This window comes from Lemur catta, chromosome 2 (genome assembly GCF_020740605.2).
Source record: "Lemur catta isolate mLemCat1 chromosome 2, mLemCat1.pri, whole genome shotgun sequence".
NCBI classification, from domain to species: domain Eukaryota; kingdom Metazoa; phylum Chordata; class Mammalia; order Primates; family Lemuridae; genus Lemur; species Lemur catta.
In genome coordinates this window covers 70,950,698-70,976,935 of record NC_059129.1, presented here as the reverse complement: position 1 = coordinate 70,976,935, position 26,238 = coordinate 70,950,698, and the positions used below count along the sequence as shown (strand labels likewise).

The 26,238-nt window shown below is 35.2% G+C and overlaps 1 protein-coding gene across 1 annotated transcript in view; it reads left to right on the top strand.

Moving 5' to 3' along the window:
* The window catches only part of LMBRD1 (LMBR1 domain containing 1), a 108,253-nt gene extending 83,862 nt beyond the window's left edge, over positions 1-24,391 (top strand). The window contains exons 15-16 of the mRNA XM_045543810.1: positions 23,661-23,752; positions 23,925-24,391. Coding sequence (XP_045399766.1) covers positions 23,661-23,752; positions 23,925-24,038 — 206 coding nt within the window. The 3' untranslated portion in view covers positions 24,039-24,391. The remainder of the gene's footprint in view (positions 1-23,660; positions 23,753-23,924) is intronic.
* Positions 24,392-26,238: the final 1,847 nt, after the last annotated feature.

The window sequence follows — 26,238 nt, the reverse complement described above, 5'->3', positions numbered from 1 at the left end:
ATCAGGACAAGTGGTTAAGATGACTCAAGTTAGGAAATGCTAAAATAGTAATTGATCTATTAAACCAAACTATGTGAATTACAAACAACTGAGCAGATAAAATTAAAAGCTAAACCAAGCTTGTAATTATCTATAGGAAGTACAAAGGGAAAAAGTGAAAATTATTTTGCATAACTAATAATAATGTTAGAAAAATTAATAAAGTAAAATGTGTATTGATACTTACTTTAGAAAGTAGTTTAATATCCGTCTCCTTTGCAGATGCAAAAACTAGGGCCCCAAGAATAAGAGTTAAAAGTTGTACAAATAGTTATGAGATTTAGTATTTTAATGCAAGTGTCTGTATTCCAAGTCTCTCTTTTTCAACATTTAACATTTTTGTGTTTTGTGTGAGAGAGAAAAAAATGTAACACTATTGCATCATCTGTCCTTTAAATTTTAAAAATGTGTTATTACTGCTTTTTAAACATAATATAATAGAAATGGTTGCTTGAAGCCACAAGGGAATCAAAGTAATAGACAATATAAAGAAAAAACAGAGGATCAAAAGGCTAAACCTAGGTTATTGGAGGAGACATAAGAGTTTGGAAAAGGAGAGATACTATAGCATTATAAATTGAAGAAGAAAGTAGCATGTCCATAGATCAATAGTGTTGATGCTATAGAGAGAGATTGAGCAACTACCAAATCTTAAAACTTTGAGAATGCAGTTTCTAAATGGGATAGTATGGGCTCAAGTAGTAAAGAATTAAGTGAAAAGATTTTAAAATGATGAAAATTCTGAAGGTAGTGACCAAGGTGGCAGAGCAGAAGCAGCCTTCACACACAGCTCTCACGGAGAGGATTGAAAGTGGCTAGTAGATAATCACGTTCAGATCAGTTGTCTAAGAAAGAGCATTGGGAATCAACAGAGAGGTAATGGGAGGCACCCAAGGTGAAGGAGAGGGAAGTGGCGTGACCTGCTCAGCCAGATCAGAGATACCCAGGGAATGTACATGAACCTGGGGAAGGGACAGAGGAGAGAACCACGGGGCTCCACAGCCCTCCCGTGGCCATTGCAGTCTGAGCTGTGGGAAGGCCCCTCTGCTGCTCTAGGCCTCTGAACTGATACAGGGAGCTGCCTGGAGACTGTGCAGGGGCATTGCTCCAGAGAGAAGGCACGGCAGCATCCTGCTGGCATCTGAACCCAGAGTGTTGCAGCTGGCACCATTCTGAGGTCCCATTCCCAGAGTACTGCTTCTACATGGGGGTCAGCTCTGTTGCTGCTGCTTCTCCATCACCCTCACCAGGCTGGGGAGGGAGTGGGAAGGTTCAGGCACTCTTGCACATTCCATGAGTGGGGACCGTGTACCCCTGCCACAACCAGGGGACCTGAGTAGGGCAAATGACCACACCCCAGTGCCTGCTTCCACTGCCTAGGTAACCACTGCTGCCATGGGACCTGAGTGGAGTATGCAACCACAGCCACTGGTGCCTGCCACCCTCTGGTTAACGCAGCTGCCGCCACTACCCAGGTAGCACCACCATTGACAGCCCTGGGCGGGGTGGATGCCCATGCCGCCAGGCATCACCTACCACAGCATGCTGTTGCTGCCACCAGATCTGGGCAGAGCAAATGCCCACAGCCCAGGCACCTGCTACTGCCACTGATGTAGCCCTGCCCAGCTACCACTGCTGCCACCTCTAGGGAACCTGGGTGAAGCAAATCCCCACGACTACCCGCCCCTGTGGAGAGGGACCTGCCCTGCCCCCACCCAAGCTTTCAGCAGAAGCCTAGGGAACCACCCCACCCCTCCCACAAGAATATCCCCCAGCACCTTCTTGGACTGTGGCAACTGCAGGGGAATGGAGAAACACAGGAGAGCAGCAGCGTTACAGGCTGACAGTGCATCTGCCCCTTTCCTGCCCGGTCAATCGCCCAGAACAGGACTCAAGCACATTATCCAGGGACTTCTCCCTCTCTTTGCTGAGCAAGAGAGTTCTCAACAGAGAAGAGGTATACCGCAAATATATCTGTTTCGAGCTAAGAGAAGAGGTTCTCGATGAGAAAGAACCAGCATAAGAACTCTGGCATCAGTAAAAAACAGGCTGTTTTGATACCTCCAAATGATCACACTAGATCTCCAGCAATGGATTCCAACCAAAAGGAAATTGTTGAAATGTCAGATGTGGAATTCAAAATATGGATCACAAGTAAGATCATTGGGATTGATGAGAAAGTTGAAAACCAACACAAAGAAACCAAAAAAATAATTCAAGACATGAATAAAAAATTCACTAAAGAGATAATCTAAGAAAAAATATAAAAATTTCTAGAAATAAAAGAGTCACATAGGAAATATCAAAATACAGTGTAGAGTTTTAACAAGACTAGAATAAGCAAAAGAAACAATTTCAGAGCTTGAAGAAAAGACTTTTGAACTAACCAGTCAGTCAAAAATGAAGAAAAAAGAATCAAGAAGAATGAATAATCTCTCTGAGAAATATGGGATTATGTAAAGTGAACAAATATAAGAATCATAGATATCCCTGAGGGAGGAGAAAAAGCAAAAAGCATGTAAAACCTCTTTTGGATAATAATGAAGTAAAAATTCCCTGATCTTGCTAGAGATTTAGAAATCCAGATACTAGAAGGACTTTAAACACCCAAAGATTCATGGTAAATAGGGCACTCCAAGGCACATAGTAATCCGTCTGGCCAAAGTCAAAGTGAAGGAGAAAATTTTACAAGTTGCAAGATGAAAACATCAAGTAACTTACAGAGGAAAACCCAAGAGATTAACAGAGGGCTTCTCTGCAAAAATCTTACAAGCCAGAAGGAATTGGAGTCCCATTTTTAGTCTTCTTAAATGGAATAATAGCCAAGAATTTTGTATACTACAAAACTAAGTTTCATAAATAAAGGAGAAATAATGTCTTTCCTAGACAAGCAAACTCAAAGGGAGTTTGTCACCACCAGAAGGTCCCCTATAGGAAATGCTTAAAAGTGTTCTATACATGAAACAGAACAATCAATACCACTAGTGAAACAAAAAAAGCGCTAAAACTCACAGCTGATATAAAACAGTAACACAAGGGGAAAAAACAAAGCAACTAGGTAACAATAACATGATGACCAGAAGAGTATCTTGCATGTAGTAGTAACACTGAATGTAAATGGTGTAAATGCCCTGCTCTAAAGATATAGATTGGCAGAATGAATTAAAAAAAAAAAAACAAATATATGCTGTCTCTAAGAAAGCCATGTAACTTGCAGAGATTCTTATAGATTCAAGGTAAAGGGTGGAAAAAATATTCCACACAAATGGAAGCCAAAATCAAGCAGGAATAGTTATTCTTATATCAGATAAAATAGACTTTAAATCATCAACACTAAAAAAAGACAAAGATGGTCATTATATAATGATAAAGGGCTCAATTCAACAAAAAGATATAACAATCTTAAATATATATATGCAGCTAACACAGTAACTCCCAGATTCATGAAACAAATTCTACTAAATCTGAGTAAAGAAATAAATAGCAACATCATAATAGCCAGGGACTTCAGCACTCTACTGACAGAACTAGACAGATTATAGAGGCAGAAAATCAACAAGAAAACACTTAACTTAAACAAGACTCTGGAAGAAATGGATCTAACAGACATTTATACAACTTTCTACCCCAAAACTGCAGAATATACATTCTTACCAGCAAATGGGACATTTCCAAGATAGATCATATGTTAGAGCACAAAACAAGTCTCAACAAATTCAGAAAAATCAAAATCATACCATTGTATCTTCTCAGACCACAGTGGAATAAAACTAGAAATCAATTCTAAGAGGAACTCTCAAAACTATACAAATACATGGAAATTAAACAACCTGCTGTTGGACAATCCTTGGGTCAATGATGAGATCAAGATGGAAATAAAATTTTTCCAAAAAAAACTTTCAGATTGAACAACAAGGACAACACAAACTTCCAAAATCTCTGGGATATAAAAACAGTGCTAAGAGGGAAGTTGATAGCCTTAAATGCCTACATCATAAAGACAGAGAGATCACCAATTAACCACCTTATTTCACACCTCAAGAAACTAGAAAAAGAACAAACCAAACACAAAGCAAGCAGAAGTAAAGAAATAACAAAGATCAGAGAAGAGCTAGCAAAATGGAAATAAAAAAACAATACAAAGGATCAACGAAACAAAAAGTTGGTTCTTTGAAAAGATAAACACAATCAGTAGTCCACTAGTTAGATAACCAGAAATAGAAGATAACAGATTTAAATAAGCTCAATAAGAAATTAAAAAGGAGACATTACAACTGATACCACAGATATACAAAATATCATCTGTAAATAATATGAAAACCTCTATTATTGCACAAACTAGAAGATCTAGAGGAACTGAATAAATTTTTGGAAATAAGGCCGGGCGTGGTGGCTCACATCTGTAATCCTGGCACTTAGGAGGCCGAGGCAGGTGGATCGTTTTTGCTCAGGAGTTAGAGACCAGTCTGAGCAAGAGCAAGACCCTGTCTCTACTAAAAAAATAGAAAGAAATTAGCTGGACAACTAAGAAATATATAGAAAAAATTAGCTGGGGATGGTGACACATGCCTGTAGTCCCAGCTACTCGGGAAGCTGAGACAGTAGGATTGCTTGAACCCAGGTGTTTGAGGTTGCTGTGAGCTACACTGATGCCACGGCACTCTAGCCAGGGTGACAGAGCAGGACTCTGCCTCAAAAAAAAAAAAAAAAAAAAAAATTTGGAAATATATACAGCCTCTCAAACTTGAATCAGGGAAAAGTAGTAATCCTGAACAGAACAATAATGGAGCAGCAAGACTGAAACAATAATACAGAATCTCCCAACAATAGAAAAAGCCCCAGACTGAATGGATTCACATTGAAATTCTGCCACACCTACAAAGAAATGGCACCTAACCTACTGAAACTGTTCCATAACATCAAGAAGGAGGGAATCCTTCATTCTGTGAAGCCAATATTACCCTGCTACCAAAGCCAGGAAAGGACACAACAACAACAACAACAAAAACTACAGACCAATATCTCTTATGAACATAGATGTAAAAATCCTCAACAAAATGCTAGCAAAATGAATCCAACAGCACATCAAAAAGATAATTTACCACAGTCAAGTTGGTTTCATCATAAGGATGCAAGGATGGTTCTACATAAGCAAATCAATAAATGTGATTGACCTCATAAACAGAATTAAAAAAAAACATATCATTAGAATAGATGCAGAAAAAGCATTCAATAAAATCTGACACTACTTTCTAATTAAAAACCCTTAACAAAGTAGGTATAGAAGGAACATACCTCAAAATAATAAAAGCCATATATGAAAAACCCATGGCCAACATCATACTCAATGTGGAAAAGTTGAAAGCATTTCCACTAAGACTTGGAATAAGACAAGATGCTCACTGTCACCACTTCTATTCAACATAGTACTGGAAGTCCTAGCCGGAGCAATGAGGCAAAAGAAAAAAAGGGCATCCAAAGTGGGAAAGAAGAGGTCAAACTGTCCCTGTTTGCCAATGATCTGTCTAGAAAACCCTAAAGATTCCACCAAAAGACTCCTAGAATTGAAAAATTCAGTAAAGTCTCCGGATACAAAATTATTGTACACAAATCGGTAGCATCTCTATACACTAATAACAAATCTAGGAGTCAAATGAAGAACTCAATACCATTCACAGTAGCTACAAAGAAAATAAAACACCTGGGAATATCCTCAACCAAGGAGGTGAAAGATCTCTACAAGGAGTGCTACTAAACACTGATGGGAGAAATCATAGATGATACAAACAAATGGAAAAACATCCCATGTCCATGGATTAGAAGAATCAACATCATTAAAATGTCCATACTGCCCAAAGTGATTTGCAGATTCAGTATAATTCCCATCAAAATAGCAACCTCTTTTTTCACAAATCCAGAAAAAACAGACCTAAAGTTCATATGGAACAAAGAGCCTGAATTACCAAACCAAACCTAAGCAAATAGAACAAATTTGGAGGCATCACATTACCTGACTTCAAATTATTCTACAAGGGTATTGTAACCAAAATAGCATGGTCTGGTATAAAAATAGACACATAGACCATTGGAACAGAATAGAGAACCAAGAATAAAATCGTGTAGCTACAATGACCAACTAATTTTTGACAAAGCAGACAAAAACATACACCGAGGATAGGACTCCCTATTCATTAATGGTGTTGGGAAAATTGGATAGCCATATGAGAAGAATGAAACTGATCCCCATCTCTCACCATATATGAAGAAAAGACTTTTGAACTAACAAAAATTAACTCAAGATAGATTATAGATTTAAATGTAAGACCTGAAACCATAAAAATTCTAGAAGAAAACATAGGAAAAACTCTTCTGGTCATAGGCCTAATCATTGACTTTATGACCCCCAAAAGCAAATACAGCAACAATAAAAATAAATAAATAGGACAGCAAAGGAAATAATCAGCAGAATAAATATACAATCTACAGAATGAGAGAAAATATTTGCAAACTATACATCTGACAGAGGACGTATATCCAGAATCTGCAAAGAACTAAAACAAATCAGGAAGAACAAAACAAATAACCTCATCAAAAAGTAGGCAGATTTTTTTCAAAAGAAGATAGACAAATGGCCAACAAACATATGAAAATATGCTCAGTATCACTAATCATTGGGAAATGCAAATTAAAACCACAATGACATACCAGCTTAACCCCTGTCAGAACAGCCATTATTAAAAAAATAAAAAAAAAAACAATAGATATTGGGGCTGATGCAGCAAAAAGAGAACACTTATACACTGTTAGAGGGACTGCAAATTAGTACAACCTTTGTGGAAAATATTATGGACATTCATCGAAGAACTAAAAGTAAACTCCATCCAGCAATCCTACCCCTGGGTATCTACCCAAAGGAAAAGAAATCATTATATCAAAAAGATGCCTACACCCAAATATTTATCACAGCACAATTCACAATTGCAAAGATATGTGCCCATTAGTTGATGAATAGATAAAGAAAATGTGGTATATCTATACCTTGGAGTACTCCTCAGCCATCAAAATAAATGATATAATGTCTTTTCCAGCAATTTTGGTGGAACTAGAGACCATTTTCCTAAGTGAAATATCTCAGGAATGGAAAAGCAAATACCACATGTTCACACTTACGTGTGGGAGCTAAACAAGGGGTATATATATGGTCATAAAGTAGTGTAATGGACATTGAAAACTAGGAAGTGTGGTGGTTGGGAAGGGGGTGAGGGACAAAAATCTACTTACTAGGTACAGTGTACACTATTCTGGTGACAAGTACACTAAAAGTTCTGACTCTAGCATTACACAGTTCATTCCTGTAGCAAAAAACAATTGTATCCCCTCAATCTATTGAAGTAAAAAATAAAATTCTTTATCTTAATGTTTTTGTTCGGAATTTTTGCCATGCTTTCTAAATAACCTCTAAAAATCCCATATATTGAATACCAAATGAATTAAGAGCATGTAATTATTACTGAAAGTTGTATATAAATCTAGTTTTAATATGGAATTTTAATAAATAATAAAAGACATTCAGGAGTTTTCTTATTGGCTAATTCTTCTTGACTCTTTTTGCAAAGTAAATGAATTCTTAATTCCGTATATTGATTTTCTTAATGCATACATTGAGGAAGAACATAGAGTTCAGTTTTGAGCATTTTTGTTTGAGTCATTCATTAAACATTCAAATGGAAATCTTGAGTTGGCAGTTAAGTTGGATCTGTAGTTCTGGAGAAAAAAATATATACTGGATTAGTCAGGGATAGATGTATAGTATAACTATGAGTCTGGAAGAAAGATCACCAAAAGAATGAGTATAAATGGAGACTTGCAAAGACCTGACATTGGAATTATCAACACAGATTAGAGAACAGCTAGCTAAAGGAAATGAGTAAGATCAACTCAGAATATTGGCAGGGAATTAGAACTTTAATATTAAAAAAAAAATGACTAGCACTCTGGGAGGCCGAGGTGGGCAGATCGTTTGAGCTCAGGAGTTCGAGACCAGTCTGGGCAAGAGCGAGACCCTGTCTCTACTAAAAAAACAGAAAGAAATTAGCTGGACAACTAAAAATATATATAGAAAAAATTAGCCGGGCATGGTGGTACATGCCTGTAGTCCCAGCTACTCGGGAGGCTGAGGCAGAAGGATCGCTTGAGCCCAGGAGTTTGAGGTTGCTGTGAGCGGGCTGACGCCACGGCACTCTAGCCCGGGCAACAGTGAGACTCTGTCTCAAAAAAAAAAAAAAAAAAAAAATGAATGGCTAAATGAAGCCCTACAAGTAGGTTATGTGCAAATTTTATATAAGGGACTTTAGCATCTGTGGATTTTGGTATCTATGGGGGATCCTGGAACCAATCCTCATGGATACCAAGGGACTACTGTAAGTTTTGTATGATAATATAAACAACCTAGCCTTTGTCTTTCTGGTTATTTTTCATTGTCCATTCCCAAGTACCACATTTAATTTTAACAATTCATAAATTTTCAAAGCTTTTGAATCTCATAAAATGTGTGGAGCTGACACCAACATAATATTGCTGCGCTAAACAATGATAGGGCAGACATATTCCCTTGCATCTGTGTTAAATCTATATTAAATAATACAAAAAATAAGCAAACAGTTATCTACTTGCTCTATGAAATACACTTGACTATGAAACAACTAAAATATTAATAGCTTATTTATCATGATTGATGGCCCAATAAGGCTTGTTTCAAGACTTCTCCTTTCATTGTGTTCACCAATCCAGAACTATTTTGTCATAAACATAGCTCAGTTCTAACCAGGTCCCCACCTTTCATGACCTTGATTAAAGTGATCCAGCCCACCTCAACCCTAAAACCTTATAAATATCCTTCTTTGTCTTTCCTCCTCTTATTCTCCCTCACTACAGTTTGTCTACTAAACTGAGCTTTGGTAAGTCATGAGGTTTTTTAATGGTGTTTGGAGAGTTGACAGTTGACAATATATAAGCTAGTTATGCTTTTTCATTCAAAGAGAAGAAATTAAGAGTTCAGAATATTACATTTCTTATTTTCTATTAATAACTGCCTGCTAGTTTATCTGTATGGACATGCATGTCTTGCCAAGCCCTGAAATCTTAAGTTTGAGCTTGAACTCCTATCCTTGTCTCTTCTACTTTTCTTTCTCAGTCCCTCTCACCTCCCGCTGCCAGTCCTTTTAATGTCTTCTAAATTATTTACTCTGATGAAAGTCTTAGAATCATATTCATGTTTTCTCTCACTTCCAATAACTAACCAATGCCATATCCCACAAAGGTTAGGTAAGAAATAGCAAAACAAAAGTAAACAACTAGATATTTACCCATCCATAAGGATCCTTTAAATAGCACTACATGCAATATGATGATATAGCTTTATGTGTTTTGACATAGGAAAGTAAACACTGTGATGGTAGGTAGAAGAGTGCATATGTTACTTCATTTTTTAATGCTTCTGTGCATAAACAAAGTCTAAATGCCTGGTTGTACTTCAGGCAAGACGTAGATAGTCACTCTTAGTTGTTTTAGTTTGTGTTTTAATAAATATCTTTTATTCTATAATTTAAAAAAATCACTAAGCATTTTTAAGGATGAAGCAATGAGCAACAACAATAATATGCATCTGCCAAGTACATATTAATTTTAGAGAAGAATTTTTTTCCAGTTTATTGAAAAGTAGGATTTGGAAAGAGTTACTCAAACATTTAAAAAATTTAGTTCTTAAGTACCATCTTTTTCCAGAATATGAATTATTTCTTTCCACTTTTTTTTTTTTTTCTTTGGAGACAGTGTCTCACTTTTTTGCCTGGGCTAGAGTGAGTGCCATGGCATCAGCCTAGCTCACAGCAACCTCAAACTCCTGGGCTTAAGCGATCCTACTGCCTCAGCCTCCCGAGTAGCTGGGACTACAGGCATGCGCCACCATGCCCGGCTAATTTTTGCTATATATATTTTAGTTGGCCAGATAATTTCTTTCTATTTTTTTAGTAGAGACGGGGTCTCGCTCTTGCTCAGGCTGGTCTTGAACTCCTGACCTTGAGCGATCCACCCGCCTCGGCCTCCCAGAGTGCTAGGATTACAGGCGTGAGCCACCGCGCCCGGCCATCTTTCCACTTTTGAGGTTCTTGAAAATTTTATTTAGAAGTCTAGGTACGTAAGCAATACTGTTTAAACACTTACATTGTCACAAACAATGAATTTAGGTGACTATTTTTTATTCCTTCCCCTCAAACTTTGGCCTATAAGCAAAAAAAGAAAAGGAAAAATATGTTTTCCGGAGAGGCTTGTTTCTGTTTAAAACCAATATTATTAAAAGAGTTTCTGTGTTAGTTGACACCTGATGTTTTATTTATACAGTTAAAGTTAAAAATGTTCATTTTAGAGAAAGCCCCTTTTATCAGTCTGAAAAGGAAGATGGTCGAGGAAAGGATTTCTCTAGAAACTAAGCTGTAAGGGCTGAAGTAAAAAAGCGACACCGATGCTTCGTAGTGACAGTATTCATTAATACCTTCTGTGGTGCTGTGGTCTATAAATATAATTTGGAACAGAAATGGTGCCAAATTGTTACTGTCTTGATTTAAAAGGCAAGTTTGAATATGGGCTGTCAACTTAATACTTCCTACTCCATATTAAGTAAAGCTAATTTATTTTAGCTTCCTAGAATTTTGTAACTAACAAGATAACCCTCTTCAGAAGAATAGAAGTTGTCCAGTTTCTCAGACTCAAGAACATGGGGCAGTGACCTTTTAAAAAACTATATAGTCTTTTTGTTTTTCCAGTCTGCAAATTTGGGGATAGAGGTGGGCAAGTTAAGGATAGTTTTATTTAGTTTGTAAGATAACAATAAGTCATCAACTCTACTAAGATTGTAGTAATTTTGATAGCTGTATTTAGAAAGTTACCCTATTTGACAAATACATTAAGTAATGGCTTTGTCGCAATTCAAGCACCTTTAAAAGATATTAACATATCTTCAGTAACCGCAGTCCTATTAGTCTTGAAATTCTAAGATAAATTTATAAATATCTAATTTCCAGTATTCTATATGGTTGTTTAATTTTACTTATGTATTATTCCTGTGCTTTTTCATTTTAAAAATATTTATTGATGTCTGCTATGTGCTAGGTACTATCCTAGGTGCCAGTGAACAAAACAGTCAAGTATTCCTGTCCCCATGGAATTACTTAGTAGAAGGAGACAAACAAATAAGTATGTCAGATGATAAGTATTATGGGAAAAAATGATGTGCCAAAGGAGGTGTGGTGCTCAGAAAGAGGGATGATTTGAAATTGTAAGTACAGTAGAAAGAAAATTCTTACTGAGTAGGTGACATTTGAGCAAAAAGACCTTAAAGAAGTGAGGAGCAAACACAGATATCTGGGGAAGAGTATTTTAGGTAGAGTTAACAGCAAGTACAGAGTGGGAGTATGCTTGAGGTGGTAGAGGAACAGCAAGCGAGCAGATAATTTTAAGGGCTTCAGCTTTTACTTTCAGATGGAGAGTATCTGGAAGATTATGAGCAGAAGAATGGCATGATGTGACTTATGTTCCTAAGGGATCACTCTGACTACTCTGTTGCATATAGATGAGGGCTTGGCAAACTTTTTCTGTAAAGAGCCACATGGTGAGTATTTCAGGCTTTGTGAAACATGCAGTGGTCCTTCATAACCACTCAGCTCTACCATTATACCGTAGATAATACATAATGAATGGCTGTGGCTGTGTTCCAGTAAAACTCATAAAAACAAGTGGCAAGCTTGATTTGCCCTGTGTGCCATTGTTTGCCAACCCCTGATATAGGCCATAATGGACTAAGGGCAAAAACAGGTTGACAGGAGGCTTTTGCAGTAATCCAAGGGAGAGTGTATGGTGGTAGTGGCAACGTCAAGACGTTGTCGGAATCTAGATATATTTTGAAGGTGGAGCCAATAGGATTTGATGATGAATCTGGTAGAGGGGTGTGAAAGGGAGACAGAGAGAAAGGTGTCAGGGCTGTTTTTTTGGTTATTTTGTTTTTTTTAAATTTCAGAATATTATATTAAGGGGGTATAAATGTTTTTGTTTCATGTATAGCTTTTATGATGCTTAAGTCAGGGCTATTTGTGTGCCCATCATCTGAATAGTGTCCACTGTACCTGATAGGTAGGTTTTTACCTCTCCTTTCTTCTCCCCTCCCTCCTTGTTAATTTTCAGTGACTTTTACTTCTCTCTGTGCCCATCAATTAGTTCCAAATTATTAGAGAGTACATGTGGTGTTTGTTTTTCCATTCCTGAGATACTTCACTTAGGATAATGGTCTCCAGTTTCATCCAAATTGCTGCAAAAGACATTAATTCACTCATTTTTATGGCTGAGTAGTACTCCATGGTGTATATATACACCACATATTGTTAATCCATTCACGAATTGATGGGCATTTAGGTTGATTCCACATCTTTGCGATTGTGAATTATGCTGCAACATTCGAGTGTAGGTGTCTTTTTGACAAAATGACTTCTTTCCTTTGAGTAGATACCCAGAGGTAGGATTGCTGGGTTGAATAGTAAGTCTGTATTTATTTCTTTGAGGAATCTCCATACTGTTTTCCGTAGAGGTTGAACTAATTTGCAGTCCTACCAACAGTGTATAAGCATTCGTTTCATTTTGCATCCGTGCCAGCATCTGTTGTTTTTTTTGACTTCTTAATAATGGCCATTCTGACAGAGGTAAGGTGATATCTCATTGTGGTTTTAGTTTACATTTCCCTGATGATTAGTGATGTTGAGCATTTTTTCATCTGTTTGTTGGCCATTTGTCTATCTTCTTTTGAAAGCTTCTGTTCATGTCTTTTGCCCAATTTTTGATGAGGTTGGTTGTATTTTTCTTGCTGATTCGAGTACTTTGTATTGGATGTATAGTTTGTGAATATTTTCTCCCATTCTGTAGGGTGTCTGTTTACTGTGTTGATTATGATACCCATGTTTTTTAGAGTTTTAATTAGAAACTATTTGTTTAACGTTTCATATTCTACTTTTGATAAAGTCTAGAATATTTTTTTAAATTTATTTTCACCTATTAAGGTTATACATTTCTTTTTTCCTTTGAGCCTATTTGACTTTGTTTTGTTCTGGGTATTCCTTCATAAACAGAGAACTAATAGTATTACTTATTAACTTTTCAGCACCCTACTTGCTCATTGCATATTATCTCATTAGGTTTCCCTTATGGCTGAAAGCATGTGTGTAGTTGCAATGTGGTGTGTAGGTTAGGGCATGACCTCATGGTCTAGGAAGAAGGCAAAATAAAGATGTCAGCCTGTTAGCTATCTATGTGTAGCTCTAAATGAGACTTATCAATAATGTGAAATTGATATAAAGAGCCTTACATTATTTTGGTAATGTATTTATACCAAAACACATGGGGAAGGTAGTGCAAACTATAAGATAAGGACTTTAGACTATACTGACTGATTTCACTATTTCTCATACTACTACTTCAAGTACAGTTATCTTCGTTCACTCTTTCTCCGCACCTCTTCAGTTAGGGCTGTAGAGTCTATTGCCATAATGACCCTCACATCTCACCTTCATTACATCTTATTTAAATTACTGTACCTTTTAATTAATGCCGCACTCTAATCCACACTACACAGCTAGCTTAATTGTTCTGAAGCAGTGATTATCAAGCTTTTGTATGCATCAGAATCAATTGGAAGGTTTGTTAATGTATAATAAGATTTGCAAAGTTTCTGATTTAGTAGATCTGAGGTGAGACCCTAGAATTTTCTGATGGTTCTAGTCTGCGAACCATACTATGTAAACCATTGTCCCAAAGTTCTCTGATACTGATAATGCCCATTCTCCAATAACTATAGTGCTCTCCCCTCATCATCTGATAAATTCAGTTTAAGATTTTGGAACTACCACTATTTAACCCTTCCTATAAGTTTTTAGCTTTTTTTTATACATTTTCTGGACATGGCCGTCTTTTCTACCTTTGCTTTTCAAAGATTTATTGAAATGTCACACCCAGTGTTCACCCCAACCCTCCCACTTTCATCATTCAGAGTCCTGATGACATTACAAGGTGTATTTCAAACTCAACCTTCTTTTTTGAATCTCCAAACATGTGCACTCTCTTTTTTCCTTTGAATTCCCGTAGCATTTATCCTTCTTATAATATTACCTCACTCTCTCCCAATTTTTAATCATTTATATATCTTATCTCTATCCTACCCTTTTATAGGAATGTAAGCTGCTTGTGGATAAGGAAATATATGTAACTATATCGTTGTATCTCTCAAACAACATTTGTAGAGTTGAACTACATTTTTTTCATTTGTTCCTTTTTTTATTTCTCTTTTTAGCTTAACGTGTTGTCAAAATAATGTAAGATATTAACATGCCTAATATCTTCTAGCTTCTTGTTCGCTTTATCTGTTGGATGAAACCCTTTGTATTGACTTGAAGCCTTTCTTGGAGCCTACTGACTTCATGTTCTTATTTGGATCAATAATTGCTTTCTGATTTTGCTGCTCAGCTTTACGAATTATAATTATAAGCTATAATACTATAATTTCTGTTCATTAGACTTCTGATGCATTGTAAATCATATCATCTTTCTTGATTTCTCCTGCAAAGACGTTGGCTCTTCTAGAGTAAAAAACAAAATTCCTTTGTGTGAATTATGTGTGAAATATGTATCCAAAAAGTCTTCATGTATCTGAAAAGTATTTTGTCCTCACAATTGCTGGGTAGTTTGGTTGTGCTTAGAACTCTACATGAGAAATCATTCTCTTTCAAAACTTTAAAGGCATTACGTCATCTTCTACTTTCATTTTAACTGGTGAGAAAGCTAATGCCAATCTATTTCTTCTTTTGAAGCTAACTTCATGATTTCTGTAGTCTCTGTTTTCCCTTTTGGGAGCTCTTATTCTTTAGTTGCTGAATATCTTCAACTGATCATCTGTCTCATCTTATTTTCATATTTTCTGCCTTAACATTTTGCTCTATATTCTCAGCTTTATCAACTATATAATGAATATTTTATTTCATAATTATATTTCATGTAATAAATTCTTTCCCTGAGTATTTATAGTTCTGGTTATTATTTTTCAAACATCTTTATTTTATGGATGTAATATTTTCAATATCTGAAGATAGTAAACATTTTTATTAATGATTTTTTTAAGTAAAATTACAGTTCTGGTTATCTTAGAACAATTCTATTTATCTTGTCCTTTCCCCCTCATGCTGATAGTTTTCTGTATGTATCTCATGATCCATTCATATTTATGTCAATTTGTATTTAAATCTCAGGAACTGGGAAACCTCATTGCTGGGAACTCTGTACATTTGGCTGGACTTCTTGCTCTTCAAATTATACTTTGAAATAAATGAGAGGGAAAGTAGCTGTTTTATTGGAGATCTTTTAAGTATGGCCTTCCATCTTCTAGATTATTGTGGAAATCTCTCATCAGCTGTTGGTCCTACTTTCATTCTTTTTAGCTGATAAAGGATTGCTGCTGGCTTTATCCCTGCACTATAACATTAATGAGGTCTTTGGAAGAACAAGAAACAAATTATTATTCTCAGTCTGTCATGTTGAACCAAAAAGCTTAGTTTTCAACAGGTTAAAATAGTTCTTCATGGTTAAGTAGTATACATTATAAATGTTACAATATTTTATTTGACAGATAAGTTTGTGTTGATAACCTCATTTGATTTGATTTTAGTAAAGCCATAAGATGGGTAGCACAATACCAATGTTAGAGTAATTAGATTATTATCTAATGTGGTATATGTATACTATGAAGTACTACTCAGCCATAAAAAATGGTGAACTATCTATTATATTAGCCTGGATGGAGCTGGAGCCCATTCTTCTAAGTGAAGTGTCAGAAGAATGGAAAAACAAACACCACATGTACTCACCATTAAACTGGTACTAATTGATCAACACTAATGTGGACATATGGGAAGTTAACATTCTTAGGGTATGGGGCAGGTGGGAGGGGGAGGAGGGGATGAGCAAATTCACACTTAACAGATGGAGTGCGTGTTCTCTGGGGAACACACTTGTAGCTCTGACTCAGGCGGTGCAAAGGGAATTTATGTAACCAAAGCATTTGTACTCCCGTAATACTCTGAAACAAAAATAAATAAAATGAAATAAAAAATAAAATAATCTAAGAACAGCCATACCTTGTTCTCCAGCATCTGTATGAAGCTTTATGTAACCAAACAGAGAAGAGACTAATGTATCAGCCAAATGGCAGTGTGTTAATTTACCATAGGAAGTATAACTAGTAAAGAAACTAAAGGTTCAGGGTTAGAGAGAAAGAATTTGCATGGAAAACCAAATTTCTAGTCACACAATGTCTAGGTAAATGTGGAGTCAGAAAGAGGGCTTCCATGATCTTATTGACTGGTATCATGTAGCCTGATGTATTATGTCCATTGTCAAGCAAGATCGCCATGCAGGACAGAAAATTGGGTATTGATCAGAGCATCATTTTTCTTGGTTGTTGCTAGAGATCCAGAAAGTCTCCTGATGTTGAGGTTCTTTATCTAGGTGACATTTTGATTGTGTTAATAAAAGTTCAACCAATACAGAATGTAGTGAAGTTAATTAGCTGTATGCTTTCTAAGTTTTGCAGAGTCTGCACCAAAGCCAACCTAAGTAATTTCGTGAAACTTCTTAGCCACTCACAGATTATTGCTTAAGGTTGCTAACTCCTAAAACATCAACCCTTTTCCTTTTTTCAAGTGTGGATTTCTCTCTAAATTTAATTCTCAGAAGGTTGATCTATCCTACCACCATCTACCACAAGCAAACATTATCTGTATGTCACTTACAGAGAAACTGATACTTAGAAGTTAAATGACTCACCTCAAGAGTCTCACAGTATATTAGTGGCAAATTTAAGAACTAACTTTCAATTTTTTGTCTCAAACTTGAATCTTTTATAGTATACCCCATAACTTACTTTTGTTTTATGAAAAAGATAAACTAATAGAAAACAACTGCTTTATATTTGACCAATCTTGAACAATTAAGACTAGCAGATAGTAAATCTCAGTAATTTAGAGTTCACTCGTACAGTTTGTGATTTTACAATTTCTGTAGATTATATGCTAATACTTACCTTTTACTCCCTTTTAAAAAGTGTTATATGGCCAATTAATAATAAAATGAAATTAGGAGCATTCTTTCTTAAAAGACCAATATATATTGTAGCACCTTGGAAAAGCTTTAAGCTTACTTAAATACAATCAGAGCATAACACAAATTATACTTGTTCTTAAAAAATGGTTACTATAAAACTTATTCTTTAATGCAAAACATCTGGCAAGTGCTATCTTTATTAGCCTTATACAGTTTGCATATTCTTAAGATATAATAAAACTGTGTCACCATATCCTTTAGATTTTTTTTTTTTTTTTTTTTTTGAGACAGGGTCTTTCTCTGTCACCCAGACTGGCATGCAATGGTGTAATCATAGTTCACTATAACCTCAGACTCCTGGGTTCAAATGATCTTCCTGCCTCATCCTCCCCTGCAGCTTAGACTATGGCCCTGGCTAATTTTGTAAATTATTGTAAAGGGAAGGTGGGTCTCAATCTTATTTCCTCTTATATTTTGCCCAGGCTGGTCTTGAACTCCTGGCCTTAGGCAGTCCTCCTGCCTCAGCGCTGGGATTACAGGTGTGAGCCATTGTGTCCAGTCCTTTCTATGATTTTTGATGTTCATCAGTTCTCTTCCCCTTTACCAAATCTCCCAGTGAAATTTAACAAAATATTGATTTAACTGACCATTTGTTAAATTTTAAGATAAATATACAACTTGGTTTTTATTACATATTTTCATTTTTTCTGCCTTTCTGTTTATATGGATATATATTGCTAGTTTCTTAAATGTTTTTATGTATATGTATTTCATTTTCTCTAAATCCATCCGACAATAAGACAATGATTAAGTAGGATTTTACTTTCTAAAAATCTCTCAGGTCAACCTTTCTTTCCATCCCTACACCTCATTTTTTCACTTGAATAGTCTTCTAACTTAGTAAACCTCTTTCTTCTCTCAATCACCTCGTCCAGTCTATACTCCATGTATTCCCTTTCATAAAACCATTTGATAAATAATTCCCACTCATATCACAATAAAATCCAAACTCCTTAACCTGCATATAGTTAAAATTTATATATCTGTTATAAATACTCAATACTAGCAAGACCCTAATCAGAAACCAAAGTTAGCATAGTCATGGGCAACCGTGAGATATGAAATGACATTCTAAATATTCCAGTCTTCTACTAGTTTTTTTGTGTGTGGCTTTTTTTTTTTTCATCATTAGACAAAATGCTTGCTTTAAATTTGTTCTCCATCTTTCATGAGTTTTTCAACAGCCTTCTCTGTATATATGCATGTGTAACATAAGGATTCATTTTGTAAAGTACAAATACAGAGTAATTATAAATTGATTTCAAGTGAAGGTTTAACATGATTCAATTGTGGCTTAAATCAATGCTAAATTTTTTAAAAATATATTTAAAATGAAAGGTGCTGTTCATTATAGTTAATAACCAAAGTTACCTTAGTGGCAGTCAATATACATTAAAGATGACATAACAAGTGGTCTAAAAGGAAACAGAAATATATAATATAAAATTTATCAGGTAAATAAATATGCTGTTAAATGACAAACAGTGGTTTAATTGCATTTCCTATTATTTCTGTGTTGATATGAAACAAGAGCTAGAGGAAGCGTAGCAGAATTCAAAAGTCTTTCCATTTTATTCATGTACTCTAGAAAGCCTTTTCTTGGCTCTTTTAATTTTGGTCTTTTTTGTATGGCCACTTTGTCATCAGAAAAAAAAATGTACCTGAGCCCCCTATTTTTAGTTTTCATTGTTAACATTTAATCTCTAGTTTAATTGGAAATTTAATCTTTAGTTCAATTTTATATGTCTTTCTGAGGAACAACAATCAAAAGTCTCCTGAACACTTCTGGTTTTAGAACACAATTCCTAAAGGAAACATCCAACAATTTAAATTTACTTTAAAGGTTAGACCAAGTTTAAAATCTTTATTATGATTTCCTTAGTTGGATAACTGTGGAAAGAAATCTATAGATCTCCTAGATATTTGTGATTCAGGTGAGCAGCTGGAAGATGGCAGACGGTGAAAAAAGAAGCTCCCCTCCATTTATTCAGTGTGGAATCATCACTTGAATGTAAAATATATGCATGGAGCTTATTAACAAAAACTTTTCCGTGGGTATATACCATTTTATATAAATATAATGATACATAACATATATATAAAGATAACTTTAAAGAGCTGTTACATATTCATTGTGTATGTGGATTTTTAGTTTAGTGTCATTTTTCAACAACAAAGCAGAACACTAACAATGATTTTACCTTTTCATGTTATTTTAGAAGGCTTGTGTCACAGTCCACAACCTTTAAAAAAGTAAACATGTATAATAAAGTGATAGGAAAAATATTTAAGATACGGTTTTGGTGGTGAGCAAAAGAATCAGAGGATAAGCCAATTTAAAATGTCACTGAGTGGATTATTAGACCTCTGGGAAAGAATGATGTGATTTTTCTTCTGCCAGCTCAGCTTCTGCTTTGTAATCCTTTTTCTGGCCCTGAAATTTCTAATACAGTCAAGTTTTAACTCCCAAAATATCTTTTTAGTATGGAAATGAGTAATAGACTTTTTTTTTTTTAAGTTTAGAGCATTAGCAGTATTGAGAAGGTTGAATTTTTCAGGCAGGTTTATACTTGTACAGTGGAACTCATGTACTTAAACCATGAAAGATACTGTTCTTGTTTTTAAAATAATTGTGAACAGGTATTTTTTTGTGTAGATTCCAGCCTATTCCTCTCTTCATTTTGAAACATTCAAATGGGTTATTTTTATTTAAGGGTAACTGTTTAGCAGTATATCCTGTTACCGATTATATACATTTAAATTTTGCCAGATTCATTTGAATTTGTTTTAACTCTAGAGACCAAAATAATGGACATGTACAAAGTAGTCATGATACTTACGACTAAGCAATTATTTTGTTTAATACTATTGGATATATACTTCTAAACTCTTAAGATTAGTTGTTTATCTTGCAACCGTTTGAGCAGAAATGTTGTTCTATATCATTGGTTCTGTTATACCTTGCAGAGGAAAAGGAAGAAAATGACTACACCTGCTACTTTGCAGGGGGCTTTTGATAATACCTCATTTGGTTTTTACAGTGATCCTGTGAGGAAAGCTGGTGATATCCCCATTTTACAAGTGCACAGGCTCCACAGTTTAGATTTGCCCATACACATGGCAGGAAAGTGACCAATTATATTCACCTCCAAGTCTGTCAGAGTCCAGAGCCTGGGCTTTCTTTACCATGTTGGGCCTTTTAGTTATACTTTCATTTTCAAGACATAGTCAGTGTCTTGTTTTGACATCATTAGAATCTTGTCAGATTTTAATAAAGAAAAATTAGAAAATGTACTGTTTAGCAATATGAATTTTAAATAAAATATCCTCTCTTTTAATATTTATCTTACAGCCGTCATATTGAATATGAATGAATATGAGTACTCTGTTAGGTACTTTAGAATTCTCTACTGGAAAGAAATGACAAATTGAATAGTTATATCACTGTAAAGTAAGTTCTATAATAGAAATGAGAATAAAATGTGGTGGGAGCACAAAGTAAATGAGGAAGAAATTTCCTATCTAGGAGCCTCCTCTGCACGACTGAACTTCTAGCACCTCGTGTAAAGTCATAATCTTCGATGCTAACTCTAGGAAGGGACAGAAGCATTTGTTCAGCCACTGCTGCTTGAAGGATTTTTAGTTTTCTTAGAGAGCTGTGAATATTCGTTCTAGAGTTTTCTGTTGATAAAGAGAACAAAGAATATGAAGGAAGCCCTGAGGGAACAGTAGGTAGGAATTAGATGGGCAGTCCTTGCTCCCGAAAGGAAGAGATTGCTTCTCTATGAAACCGCATGTTTCCTGCCAGAAAGAGACAGCTGTGTCCGGTTTGGTACTGAGCAAATTCAGAAGTAAATGTTGAAGTACAGTAGAAGGCATTAGAGTAGATAATATTTAGATTATCTAAATCTTTACATAGCTGAGGCTTTATATAACAGGTTTTATATTTTGATAAAATAAAACCTAAGTGCTACTTTTCAGAAAACCATGTGACACACACACACACACACACACACACACCATTATATTCCCTTATGTAATAACCTGGACTACAAAACCTTCAGCTCAATTTTATGTTTTAAGAGAAACTAGCATTTATTGAAGCAGAGAAGAGAGCTCATTAGAAGAGAAATAGAAAGTATGTTTTCTTAATCAGCAATAGCATGTGATATTGGTCTCCTAATTGCATGTAGGATTTTTTGCCATTGCCCATTTTGGATAAAAATATGTAGAAATTATAGTCTCCTTTATAATTAATAGAATGAAAAAAAGTTGCCTTATAAGATCAGGACTTTCTTATGTAAAGAATAAAGTCCCTCTGAAATTTGTGATGTTTGTACCCTCTATTAGCTGCAGCATATATAATTTCTTTCTCAGTTACATTATACAGTTGACCCTAGAACAACATGGGTTTGAACTATGTGGGTCCATTTTTATTGGATTTTCTTCAATTAAAGTTACACTGAGAGTGCTTGCCTCTCTTGCCTCCCCTTCAACCTCCTCTACCTCTTCCACCCTTGAGACAGTCTGCAAGAACAACTCCTCTTCCTCCTCCTCCTCAGCCTACCCAATGTGAAGACAATGAGGATGAAGACCTTTATGATGATCCACTTCATTCACTTAATGAATAACAAATATATTTTCTCCTCTTTATGATTTTCTTTTCTCTAGCTTACCTTATTGTAAGAATACAGTATATAATACATATAATGTACAAAATGTGTGTCAATTAATAGTATGTTATTGGTAGGACTTCCAGTCAACAGTAGGCTATTACTAGTTAAGTTTTTGGGGAGTCAAAAGTTATATGCAGATTTTTAATTGGGTAGGGAGTGGGGACCCTTAACCCCTGTGTTTTTCAAGGGGCAGTTATATTGTACTGCCCCAGATCTTACTGAATGGCTTGAATAAATATTTCCTTAGACATCATTTATTAGATATATATCTATATATATATGGATGGCTTTGTAACCTATTGGAAATAATGTATTTGGATAAAACTAGCATGGAATTTGACACAAATATCAAATAACCAGTCTGCTCTTTTCTCTTTAGGGGTTATATTTTATTTGAAGGAGAAAACGATATGATTTATTTTTAATTCTAGCTATAATGCTATCTAAAATTCAAACAGGAAGCATCTCAGTAAATAATTATAGATTTTCTTTAGAAAAAGTAACTGTCTATTCAATAGAATTCTTAAAAAAGAAAAAAAGCTCAAAATCTCTCAAATTTGAGTTTTCCCAGAGAACTGGTTTCTTAGAAAAGTGTGTTGAGGTTCAGAAAATAGTACTCCAGAGTATGGAACTTTGGCATGCTGAGTACTTTGAATTGAAGGACATTGGAAAGGCCTTAGAAGCAAAGTATCTTTCCGACCTTCCCCTGCCTAGCTTTCTTTTTCTCTCCTTTCTCCCCTAAAGCACACCATAGAAACTAGAATTTCTCTTCCCCAAGGCAGGTCATAGAAACCAGAACTGCTTCTCCACAAAGCCAGCCATATAACCTAGAAATATTACTCTAACCTTCCCCTGTCCTTTCTGTGTAGGAACTGACCATAAAGTAATTTTCTGACCTACCTTGTCTGATGGTGGGTCCTAAGACCCTCAGTTCAGGAGTCCTGCCCTAAACCCAGAAGGAGGGAATGCTACAAAGAGACCAAGAAGAATCTGAACATACAGACCTTACTGGGTTTCTACACTTATACTCAGTTACCATTAGGTCATACCTTTTATGACCAATCATATTTCTACACAGCTGTCCATTCTCCATCGAATCTAAGCTTAAAAATGGATAGTTTTTCCTTGAATCTTGGGTCTTAATTTTTGAAGGCTCCTGTCATATAGCACTTTGATTTAATAAATTTATTACGCTTTTCTCTTGTTAGCCTATCTTTTGTTATAGGAGTGTTGGCCATGAAATTTACATTGGGTGAAGAAAGGTATCACACACCTTTCTGCCCCTACAAGTGCGACTTATTAGTAACCACATCTGATTATTTGTTCATTTTTTTCTTGATGTTCATCAGGAAAACTTTATTTTGTTTTAGGATATGTCTGGCATTCCAAGTTAAAATGACTTTTCTATTTTAAATAAATTGAACTAGCAATATAATTTTTTTATATTTAAGATCTTGATTACATTAGGGGCATTCATGTATTTAAAATATGTCATATTAGTTGACAATTTAACACTACATTAAGGTGATTGAAAGAGTAGACTTTGGAGAGAGACTTAGATTTCAGTCCCATCTCTGAGACTTACTGGCTGTAAGATCTTGGTCATTAGCCTTGGTTAATAACCTTTTAGATAAAGTATTAATCTTCAATTTTAAGAGATAAATTATCTCACCATAGGTCCTTTGTTTGCTTTTATAGATCAATGCACTGTTACCCGGACATACCTATTTCTTCACAAGTTCTGGTTCTTTAGTGCTGCTTACTATTTTGGTAACTGGGCCTTTCTGGGGGTAAGTATGTATATCCCAGGCATGATTTGACCTTCCTTTATAAAGTTAAATGTACAAATTCTTTGTATCTTAGTAGTCCATTTGTATCATTGTACTGCCATTGAATTTTAAAGCATTATTTCTAGATGATTTTAGATGTGAGAAATAACACATAGCTTATTTAAATTTACAGGTATTCTTGATTGGACTAATTGTATCCTGTTGTAAAGGGAAAAAATCAGTCATGGAAGGAGTAGATGAAGATTCAGACATAAGTGATGATGAGCCCTCTGTCTATTCTGTTTGACAGCCTTCTGTCTTAAAGGTTTTATAAAGCTGACTGAATATCTGTTATGCATTTTTAAAGTGTTAAACATTAGGTTGAACTAACTAGCTTTCATCAAAATGGGAGCATGGCTATTAAAAAAACTATATTTTTTATGTTTTCTGAAGTAATATTATTGTATCATAGATTAACATTTAAAATTGCTATAATAATATTATGTAAATACAAAACTACCGGCTTTGTGAGGGAATGTTTGTGGATAAATTTTTTTCTCTAATGTATAATAGTGTTAAATTGGTTAAAAATCTTCCAGAATTAATATCCCTTTTTGTTGCTTTTTAAAAACATAATAAATCACTTGTATCTGTGCCTTAGGTTCTCCAGAGTGATGTGGACTTTTAAAGTATTTATATCTGATTGTCTAAAAATAATATTTACAATATAGCGGATGAATAAATGTTACTCCCATATGCAACTTGTTTTCAGTTTTCTACATAGTCATTAATGCCACACAAGTATATTTCATGAAAAGATTTCAAATAGCTAGTACTCTAAGACCGTGGCATTCCAAGATGTGTTATATTGTTCAAATATTAGTCCATTAAAATATCTTACCACCTCTACAGTATTTAAGGCATATATATTGTAGGTAGCTTTTGTTTTATACCTGACCTCAAAATTTGTATTCTAACATAAATGGTAGTATTGTCAAGAATAATTAATACTGAAAAAAAATCAGTTTACTGATCAGTTTAAGATACATGGTATCATATTAATATTTTGGCTTTAGAGATATTTTTTTCATTCTAAAGATTTGAAACTCTCAAAAGATATAGTGAAAGCTATATAACATCAATAGGGTATTTTGAACACATTCTGGATAATAAGAAATAATCACCAATGATTACTAGTTTACTAATGTAAACAAATTAGAACTCATAAAAAAAGAACATGTCATGATCCTTGAAGTAAAATACCATTAAGTTTCTGAAAAAGATTTGGCAATTAGTAACCATCTCTAACTTAATTCTTCTCTCCCTTAATTTTTATACCATTTTTCTCTGTTCTGATTTTTTGCCGTCACAGCTTTCATGTTTGGCTTTGGCTTCTTCATCTACCTTTTAGTGTTATTCATTAGAATTTCATTTCCTTCAGTTCTTATTTTACATTTTCTTTACGGACAATTTCACCTATCCTTAGCTTCCATCTATACTACTTTTTCCTAAGCTCTGAACCTTTACTTACATGTTAACTAGAAATTACTGCTTCAATTGCAACATGTTGAAAATTGAAATCCTCATTTTTTTTCTAGGCATACTAGGCCTCCTTCTATAGCCATTTTTTTTTTTTTTTTTTTTTTTTTTACAAATGGCACCAGCACATACCTGATTGCCTAATCCAAAAATCAGCCAGACTTCCTCATCTCTTGTGTTTAACTGATTCATCAGTCAAGTCATAGTACTTTCTACTTCCTAATTTTCCATTTGTCCCCTCTTCTCTTTTCTTACTGCCAGTTGTGGGGTTATGGACCAAATTGTGTTCCCCCAAAATTCATATGATGAAGTCCTGACCCCTAGTACCCTAGAATATGACTGTATTTAGAGATAGGGCCTTTAAAACAGTAATTAAGGTAAAATGAGGCTATTAGGTGGAGCCCTAATCCAGCTTGACTGATGTCCTCAAAAGAAAGGGAAGAGACATCTGAGATGGACATATACAGAGAAGAGTGTGAGGACATAATGAGAAGGCAGTGGTCTGCAAGCCAACAAGAGAGGCTCAAGAGAATCCAGTCCTGCCAGCATCTTGACTTTTTGACTTCCAGCCTCCAGATTTGTGAGAAAATAAATTTCTTTTGTCTAAGCTATCCAGTCTGGTATTTCGTTATGGCAGCCCAGGCAGACGAATACACACTGGTTATTGAACTTTCTCACTGGGCTTTCTGCCAAGTCCTGATTCTTCTCAGTCTTTTCTCAACATTTTAAATACAAATCTGGTTATTTCATTTCTTTGCTGTGAAAAGCTTTCAGCTATTTTAGAATGAAATCCATAATCCCGCATGCGATACATAAGGCCTTTCTGGTGTATTTCTTACCTGACTCCAACTTCCTTTGCCATCCCCACCCCATTACGTGAGCCAGACTAGCAAATGTCTCACTATTATCCACATTACTAAGATTCCTCACATCTCTGTTGTGTTGAACTATTCCTTCTGCCTGTGGTG